The sequence below is a fragment of the Corythoichthys intestinalis genome, chromosome 17 (genome assembly GCF_030265065.1).
Source record: "Corythoichthys intestinalis isolate RoL2023-P3 chromosome 17, ASM3026506v1, whole genome shotgun sequence".
Classification (NCBI taxonomy): domain Eukaryota; kingdom Metazoa; phylum Chordata; class Actinopteri; order Syngnathiformes; family Syngnathidae; genus Corythoichthys; species Corythoichthys intestinalis.
In genome coordinates this window covers 37,248,161-37,257,927 of record NC_080411.1, presented here as the reverse complement: position 1 = coordinate 37,257,927, position 9,767 = coordinate 37,248,161, and the positions used below count along the sequence as shown (strand labels likewise).

Genomic DNA, 9,767 nt, shown 5'->3' with positions numbered 1-9,767 from the left:
TCTATCACTGTCAAAATGTAATGTTTGTTGGGAGAAATGCCTGCCTTTTGATTAAACCAACTCATGTTCTACTACCGATTCTTGTATTGATAAATGAAGACCATTCTTTCATATAGTAGATTCAGTGTATAAACTGTATAAGCATAGAACACAATATTTGGTGGGATAAAAAATTAAGAGTTATCTGGTAAAATATTGTTGTAACGTTGTAAGTCGTAAAGCATCAAAAAAATAAAATAAAATTTAAAAAAATTAAATTAAGAAAAAACATTTTTTTATAATGGGTCAAAATTATTTTTCGGACAATGTGACCAGCACCTTACATGGTCATTTGCTTTGCTTAGCCAAAACCACCTGAGGACCGAAGAGGCAAGATGGATATACGTAATTTTTTCACACTTAAGCTTCCAAAAGTGACAACTGAAAAAGAACCAAGGATTGAAAATGTGGACAATGAAACGCGAGAGAGCACCGCCAAAATTGTGTCCGGAGTTTCAATTTGCCCCACTTAAGATGCTAATTGTACAACAGAGCCACCACTGGTGTTCTGCCAAATTGTACACCATTACAATATTTTGCTCCCAAAGCTGTTGTGGCGGTGAATAAACACTCTTTTACATTCAGTTGGACTCTCAATGTTATCCACGGGTTCTAAATAAACAAGTAACATCGTAAACATTCGTGTTAATCACGAATATGGCGTAAATTAATGCTTAACGACACGGCGAAGACGTAAACAGCGAGAGTGGCTTGCAGTTGTTGTGTGCAGCTAACATGGCAGGATGTGTCTGAGAACTTTTCTACATGTCCATCTGTGAGCAAACATAAGTAAATTTTCCTTTATTTACAGAAAGTCTGTAGTGTTTACTTTCTAACTGCTGCATTCGCTGCCATTTTTAACACAAAGTTGCATGTTCTGACGGTGTGCAAAGTTTGACAGAACACCGGCGGACGTACCATATTCAATGGATGACAATCTTGGCGAAAACTATAGCTGTCCTAAGCAGCCTAATTTAGAATTCCCCTAAAAAATGATGGGAAACAAAAATCGCTCATTTTCAACTTATTTTAGATATTCTTGTAAGTCAATTTTATTGCTGACACTGCGTTTCAGGGTCATCAACACGTTGTGCCCCCCTGCCCTAAAAGTCAAACTCCGCCTATGGTTATCTACTGTAAACACTGCATCACAAATGTGTTGACAATTTCTCATGGTATCATGTATTTGAGTATCGCATTTTATCTTCATCTGCTTGGAACCAAGACGTCAAATTAAATACAAATTTAAAAACTTGTCTTTCCTAGATTTTCTGTTAACCTACTTCAAGTAGCCTTTTTCACAGCCTTTTTCTTAGAATCAGATTTATCCATTTATTACTATCCATGCAGAATGATTGATTGGCCTATTTTAGCTGTAAAGAGAGGGCATTGTTGATAGTCAAAATGCAATAATATACAAATCTTTATATCAGCCTCAATCCATCTGGCCGTTTTTGTCCGGTCCGACTTTCTTCGCTCTTGTCTGCATATCCTCATGTCGTGTCCTCCTTTAGCCCTCGTCTGAAGCAGTAAAGAGGGAGATTAATCATCTGATCCTCTACTATCTGGAAATAGTGCCAAGACTTGCCATCGGACATGTGGGAGCGTGTCTCAGCAATCCCCCCAAAAAACAGCTGACATCTTAATATTACATTGAATACGTGGAGACCAAAAAATGAGTTATCTGATAACTTTATTATCAAGTTAAAAAAAGACAATGAATTACAATATGTACAGAATATCCAGAGATAACATGGACAAATTGTAAACAATCATCCTAGGCAACGATCACAACCCACCAAATCCTGGGATTTAGATTGAAACAGGAAGAAAAAGGCATAGAAGGACAGATTCTAGTGTCAACCTATGAATCAAAGAAAAAAATGTATGTACAAAGTATATATCCAGTGTTTTGTCAGTAGGGACTCAAAACTTTGGGTCAAGCAGGATTTTTTTTCTCTTTTTACAGTCAGCACTGTACTGTGATCACACAGTGAGGGAGATTCTTAGTCACAAACTATTTAAAATGATCACAAATTCACAAAAAAATATATAGGTTCAAGGGCCTCAAATTCCCAGATTGTCTGGACATCTGGTTTCTTACATTAGGAAAAGGTCTAACTGGGCAACGAGAACTCCGCACCGAACGGACCGCTATGAAGCTACGCTAAAGTCAGGAAAAAGACGAGCACATAAGGGCCGACACATTCCCACCTTGCGCCAAATACGGACACATGATGAAGGATACAAATGTTCAGGATTACCTGGACCCAGATTTCTACTGATTGATGAGTTGACTCATGAATGTTCTATCAATGTAAAGCCCACTTTATACGGACTGTATATTGTTAATTTTTCTACTGTTCTGTATGTACGGCATAACACTGAATGGGGGCACGACATCAAGCTTCTTATGCAACCTTTTGTTAACGGGGTTTGTGTAACAGTCTGGGATGATTTCACTATCGTAGCAAAAAAATGAAAATTTTTCAAAGCTGAATGGGGCGGAACAGACATTAGCATAGCTTTCCTTAAAGTAGCTTTTGTTTTCTGGACACGGATACTAACTCAATTTGGGACAATGTAAGCGTATATCCTCCCAATTAACGGAAAGACACAAACAGCAGTGCAACACAGCAGGTTTGAGAACTAGTCGGCTGAAACGTAGTTAAACATCAAACATTTTTTTACAATAAACGTCACTTATTTGGGGTTTTGATGAAGGTCTGATTGCTCCGTTTCATTTCCTCTTAATAAGGCTTCAGGGCATTCGAGCAGCAACTTTCAACACAAATACAATCTATGCTTTTTTTTTTGTTTTGTTTTCTTCATTAACTGTTACTAAAAGAAGCACACAAATACAGATAATAAGTTGACATAGGAGGGAGAGGTGACGCTTGTTTGAATTATATCCCAGTAAAATAAATGAGGTTTTTCATCAAGGTTGTACTTGCCTTTCTATGTTATTTAACGCTAACACAGGAGTTCAAAGGTGGGGGGTGGGGGGGCTTCTAGCAACTAATAGGCTAAAAAAGAGGTTAGCTTGGTGAAAAACTACAGCGTTGTACTTTACCGCATGGTAAACAGAGGACCACTAGCTAGAAACGGAAAATTTAGAGTTCCTAAAACATGACCGGCAGTCAAATGTATTTATATTTTAGTATTAAGTTTCGTAGGAATACTTTATTATAGAATTAACTTCATTTTCAGAGCGCTAACTTCCAGTAGCCATGGTGAAGCTAATGAATATGTAGCTTGGTCTGCATATGTGGTGTGTGCATCAAAATAAATTAAAAAAAATATATAGTATCTGTGCAGTAAACTTCGTAACATAGTTTCCCTTCACGTCTTTAGTAATGAAAAGAACAAGCCTTTTGGGCCGGGTTTCAAAATGGAGGCTAACTGTCAAAACAACACAATTTAAACTTTTCTGTTCACAAGCTTGTTTAAAAATCAACTGTCTTGTGGTGTTGCACCAATAACATTTTTTGGGTTCCAGATACAAATTCTGATTTCTGTGGTATTGGCTGATTTCGATACTGTAAATATATACCTTTTTTAAAAACGAAATTACTGGAAAGTCACTTGAATGTAAAATAATTACTATCACGGCTTGGTCGTTTGAAGTGGGAGGGTTGGCAGACCCCTCCTAGTTCAAATGAATTGGACAGCTACTAGTAATAAACCCTTTGAAATTCACAGCAGAAAGATGACTGGTCGCCACACAATTGGATGTCTATCATCATCCTAGGAAAGGCGACAAGCGCCCCTTTTATTCCCGTTGGCATGCGTAGCTGGCGGCCATCTTGAGTGAGGCGACCAGTGGTTGAAAACTATCGAAAAGTACATTTACATCGGCACATTATTTCTTGGTACTCCCAGATACCGATGACTCAATTTTATTGCCGTATCAGTACCAATAATGGTATCAGCGCAACACTACTTTCTGTACGGAATGTGAACTATCAAAATATAAATTGTTGAATGTTTTAATAATACTTGCCATGGATTTAGATGACTAAATCAACAACAAGTCGACTGATTACAGCCAAGTAGTGTGCTCATTTCATCCTAAAATGCTTCAAGGAATGGATCAAATCTTTGCCAAAAAGACAAGTGCAACCTTTAGCACCTCATGTAGCACGCTAACCTGCAGTCCAGCCAAAAAGCCTACTATTCTCCAAAATTTTAATTATGTAGCTGCGTGGATCAGACATCAATATGTCGTCATTGTGTATATCCATCGAGCACATAGTGGAACGAAATTTGTGATATTACTGAACAATCCTCATAAACAGTACAGTCCAAACACTTAAGAGCTGAAGGCTTATACGTAGTATAATGATTATATCATAAAGGATCTAAAGATAGCAATTTGCTACAAAACGCGAGGGGAGGTCAATTGTTTCTACCAACAAGGATTAGTAATAAAATAGATAAGGTGCGAGCCTAACTACATGTTTCAACAAGGCTTGGAATAGGAAGAATTTAAGGTAAAAGTATCCTCTCTACATTTCAGTTGTTATTTTTTTCATGTAAGTGTCAAAGGTGCTTCAAATGAGCTCAATTTGGAATATCATTTTGGGGCAACATTGTCATGATATAAATACTTTTGATATAGATAGGTGGCATATTTCACTGTACTTTTTGACCAGAATGTCAGCAATAAAGTTCACTATTGGTTACCAATATATTAAAATCTGTCCTAGGGGACTGCCAGCTTTTTATTTTTTTTCAAGCAGAACAACCTAAAATTATATACATATACATATATATACACATATATAAATATATATACATATATATATATACACATATATATATAACACACAATCTAATGACGTGCCAACTCATAAAACATTTTCAATTGTATATTGTGTTTTTTTTCCTTTAACATCTTATTTGAACCTAACCTTCAAAAGTCTTAATTGAGTCAATCAGACTGTTGATCCTTTTTTGCGTCGACCGACTCTGCGTCCATGGGCTTACTCGGTGAAATGGCCGAAGGGTTATGGTCCTCGTCCTGGTTGGTTAAAAGTTCCAGTCCGGTGTCGATGGAAGTGGAAGAGAGGGAGGATGGGGCGGAGGCGTCCGTGTTGGAATTTGCGCTGGAATCCATTTGGCTTTTGTTCACCATCCTAAGAGATCAAATAAGATCAATGAATCACACCAGGGATCTTATATGCTACATTTGATAAAAATCAAAGAGTAAAAATGTGATCTGATGTGAATCTAAATGTATTTGTCACTTGGTGACATCCAATCCATTTGAACTAGAAGGGCTAGCAGCGAATGAACGAATCGCTGCCATCCCCCCAGCTCAAATGGATTAGACGTTTATGGCCCCCAATGGCAGCCATTTGAGTTAAAAAAATCAGAATTTCTCAGACTATAGCTTCGTATTCATTTTAAAACATATAACTTTTCATGGATAAAATTGAAATTAGGGATTTCCCCATCTGACCATGGGATACAAATCGGCCTTGGTCCCTTTATTTTTAGAGTATTGGAATCTGGTGAAAACATATTTTACAAATTATTTTTTCATTTTAAGTGCTAGGAGGCAACTAAATAATCAAGATAAAGAAGCAAAAGTGTCAAAACAAACCAAATTTTTAAAAAATTTTGTACTACGCAACATCGAAACACAGTCGGAAACGGAAGTAAACACTGCTAGTAGGTGAGAATGTTGATGCCAGCTGTTGTGGGAAGCTAACGGTAAGATAGCATCATGTAGGAGTGATGTCTTTAATATGGAAATATTGCTTCTGTAAAGTTGGCCCCTCATCAAACGCAAATTTATATAAAAATTATTTCAATCGTTTGTGCTACATTTGTGCCGATTTGTGCTGTAAAAAGGTTTCTTTTTTTCTTTTAAAGGTCACAGCCCCCATTTTGATCTAAACTGGCTAAAAGTGGTGTCAATCGTTTGTGTTATGATCATTTTTGGTTGGGCTGCAACTGGTTTGTAGATATCGTACTTTTAATTTGCAGTGATGACATTACACAGCCCCCCGATCTACAGTGGAATGGAACCGCAAAGGTAAAACTTTTTACAGCACAAACGTAGCACAAAAAATAAAAATTTTTACATAAATTTGCGTCTGAAGTGAGGCCAACTTTACGGAGGTGGAAAACATTTGACATTTGGATGGTTTTTTTGTGTCACGTAAGGTAAAATTATAACGGACGCGTGTGCGGTACAGATCCGGTAAGATATGGCATATATCATAATGTTCAAATTATACCGGCTACATACGTGCTACGGATTGATTGGAGACCATCTCCGACGTGCTGGAGCCCGCCGGATGGTTTGGACTATTCTATATTTTTGCCGGAGACACATCTGTCAAAATGGGCGGAGCCTGCAGTCAACAGGCCAGGTGCTAATTCACAGGGAACATTGACGATGAACGCTTCATTATGGAGGTGGAAAGTCACAAAGTGATTTATGATCCAGCAGATCCTTTTTATAAGGACAACTTTAAAAAGGAAGCTGTATGGAATGCCATCGAAGGAGCTATGAGGCAAGTTATGTAATTTAAAACAGTAGTTAAATATTACAGAACGGGTTGTTGACGTGGTTGGGGTGTCACAAACCCATGGTAAAAGCATTAAAAAAAATTGGGGAAAAAATGTTCAGTCAAATCCAGTTCACCTCTCTCTCTGCTGAGTACAGACTCCAATGTGTTTGTTGTTGTTTTTAATGCCACACCATCACGCGAGCACTCACAATTAGACAGAGCCGTAATGTTTTGTCCTATTTTTGACGTACTGCGGAGAACGCAGTCAACACGGAGATTGGCGGATCCGTACTGCACACGGTTCTGATACTTTACTGAGGTATCTGATCGGTACTCTGTATCGACAGACCCTCAAAATCAGGTGACTCGGACTCAAACTCTGGCGCAGCAATATGTGATCAGACAACTGTAGTTGAGATATTATAATGATGACAACAAATAAGACCCACGATTGCCATTATTTTATAAGACTAAATGTTAAATACAGGAAAAACAAATTCAACAATGTGACCAAAAAAAATCAAGATTTGTATTAATATCAGGGGTGAAAGTGGGCCAGAACGGTCAGGAACACAGTTCCTGTATAAGATTCAGGACCAGAACGCAGTTCCGGTATAAGATTCAGAGCTGGAATGCTGTTCCGGTACACGGTGCTTTGATTCTGAAAATATGACGGCAACTGTCAAGACCCTATGTAAAAAAAATAATAAAAAAATGCCAAAATGCTAAGCTGCCACACATGAATTTCATCTCCAAGAAGAAAACAATCTACCAACATCAGATTTACATACAAAAGTGTTAACAACAAGCATAATAAAGTGCTTGTGTAGCGTGACGTGATCAGCAGAGATAGTTAGCTCTGACTGGTTCAAATGTGCATGTTTTTTGGAACAGCAAAAAAAAAAAAAAAAAAAAAAAAAAAAAAAGTTGAATTAATGCAACAAAAAAAGGGCAATGCAACATATATGGATCAAATCTTTAAGAGCAACGAAAGAGTTGAGGAGGCTTATTTTTTCATATATTTATTTTTATTTGCTCTGATGGGGAGGTTCAGAACATCTTAGCTGTCAATGTGCACTTTGGACTTATATTTGTTCATTTATGTTAGGATACTTATTCATTTCCTTATGATTTAAAAAAAAAAAAAAAAAAAAGTCAATGTTTGCGCGATCTTCAAAATATATTCCATTTCACTGCATAATATAAGTCATTTGTACTTCTTTTTCTGAATGTATGTTACTTATATTATCTTTATTATTAAAAAAAATAAAAAATGTTTACATTAATTTTAATATACATCCTATGTTCTTAAGTAGTTAAAATTAAGATTTGGCATTTAGTATGTGAGGAAATGAGGGAAAATAAAAATTAGGAGATGAAGGTTTGGGTTATTGCTGTTTTTGTTAACTTTTGTTTTGCAAATCATTGAAAAACTACAATTTTGAATTAAAATCAGTTTTTGTATGTGTTATAGAAATAACTGTGCTAAAACAGTTTTCTTTGCATTTCAGTAGTTTAAGAGGTTTGGACCCCCCCCCCCAAAAAATGAAAGAAAAAGTAAAATAAAATAAATAAATGGATACAATTTCTGACTCCGCGGCGACCTTCACGTCGGGGAGTTCCGGCAAGAAATTCTAGCCACTTTCTCCCCTGATTAATATACATACATAATACATACCAGGGTTAAGTAATAAGGAAAAAATACAAGATATTTATAAATCAGGCATGAAATTGGGACAGGGGTTAAAAAGGTGAGAAGGGTGTGGAGGAAATATGTTCCGGTACATTGTCCCAAACGACTAACTTTCTCCCGATTAGTCAGCAGACTATTTTTACGATTTGTCGACTAAACTAATTTTTTCCCTTTTTTTTTTTTTTTTTTTTTTAAATTTAGCAATGAAATTTTTGACGATGCTTCTTAATTCACAAAAACATTTTGGAACACTTAAATTCTTTATTAACGTACATACAATAAATCACAAATAATCAATGAGGTCATATACTGATAGCATTAACTAAAGCAAAAGAATGGAATGTAAACAGATTCAGAACACTCACTTCGCCTTTCCAACATGATTCAAAACAATTCTTATAGCATTAATAATACAATATACTGCTATATATAATACTGGTATTATAATCATTGCCAATCAGATTTTTCATAAAGGGTGTCATTTTAAAACTATTCTTAGTGTAAATTCTGAAGTATGTAGGATTATCTCCAGAAATCGTTATTTATATGATGAACATGACATGCTTTTATTTTGAAATTTTCACCGGAAGTACGTTCGCTAAACCGCGAACAGTAAGCTTTACAGGCCGCAATAAAAAAAAAGCTCTTTTTGTCATTGCATGTGGTGTCAGTAATCAATTTTTTTCATTTTTCGTTTGCAAATGCTGTTAACCAGCGATTTTTCATGTTTGAAGTGTCACCTTTTAACCGCAAGCTTGCGTTTTGAAGACTGCCAATGTTTTATAGCAGGCTAAAGAAGGTTGCCTTTTCCCCATTAGCCTTAATGTAGCAATGCTAACATTTACAGTATTTAATTTAGATATGCGTCCTTATTTTATATGTATTAACTTTAATTCTACGTGTGTTGATGACCAATAAACATCTGCGAAACTGTGAACTGGAGTCTCATATGCCATCAACACGCACGCAGAAATGTATGCACGTACGCACGCACGTAGCGATAAAACGCAGCCGTAAAATTACCGCCCTCATTTTTATTTACTGTGCGATAAATGGACTCATTGCATATCGCGACAGGCTTAGCAACTTCACTAAAACATGTCGTTAGTTAGTTAGTTAGTTAGTTAGTTAGTTAGTTAGTTAGTTAGTTAGTTAGTTAGTTAGTTAGTTGGCGCTTTAGGTGTTCATTAACGGCCGACATGCAGCCAAGCTTGGCATTGAAGAGACAGGACACAACAGTGTACCTTCCTTTGTTTCGTTGAAATACGTCAATGTTTTGGTCACTATGGTGCGCTTTTTTGGCTTTGTGCCGCTTTTCCTGCTTGCATACAAAGCGTCCGACATTAAAAAAAATCTCCCGAACAACCCCCCCCCCCCTTCAAAAATTTCTCCTCGGATCTACACAATTCACGTTTTGTACTTCAAAACGGCGAATTTCGACGAAAGGTGAGAGATTTTCATGCCTGATAAATATACACTCACCGGCCACTTTATTAGGTACACCATGCAAG

At 36.6% G+C, this 9,767-nt stretch overlaps 1 protein-coding gene across 5 annotated transcripts in view; it reads right to left on the bottom strand.

Moving 5' to 3' along the window:
• Positions 1-1,714: 1,714 nt before the first annotated feature.
• znf462 (zinc finger protein 462) overlaps positions 1,715-9,767 on the bottom strand; it is a 61,669-nt gene continuing 53,616 nt past the window's right edge. For all 5 annotated transcript variants that reach the window (XM_057818762.1, XM_057818763.1, XM_057818759.1 and 2 more), the window contains one exon: positions 1,715-5,177. In XM_057818762.1, the coding sequence (XP_057674745.1) occupies positions 4,973-5,177 (205 nt within the window). In that variant the 3' untranslated portion in view covers positions 1,715-4,972. The remainder of the gene's footprint in view (positions 5,178-9,767) is intronic.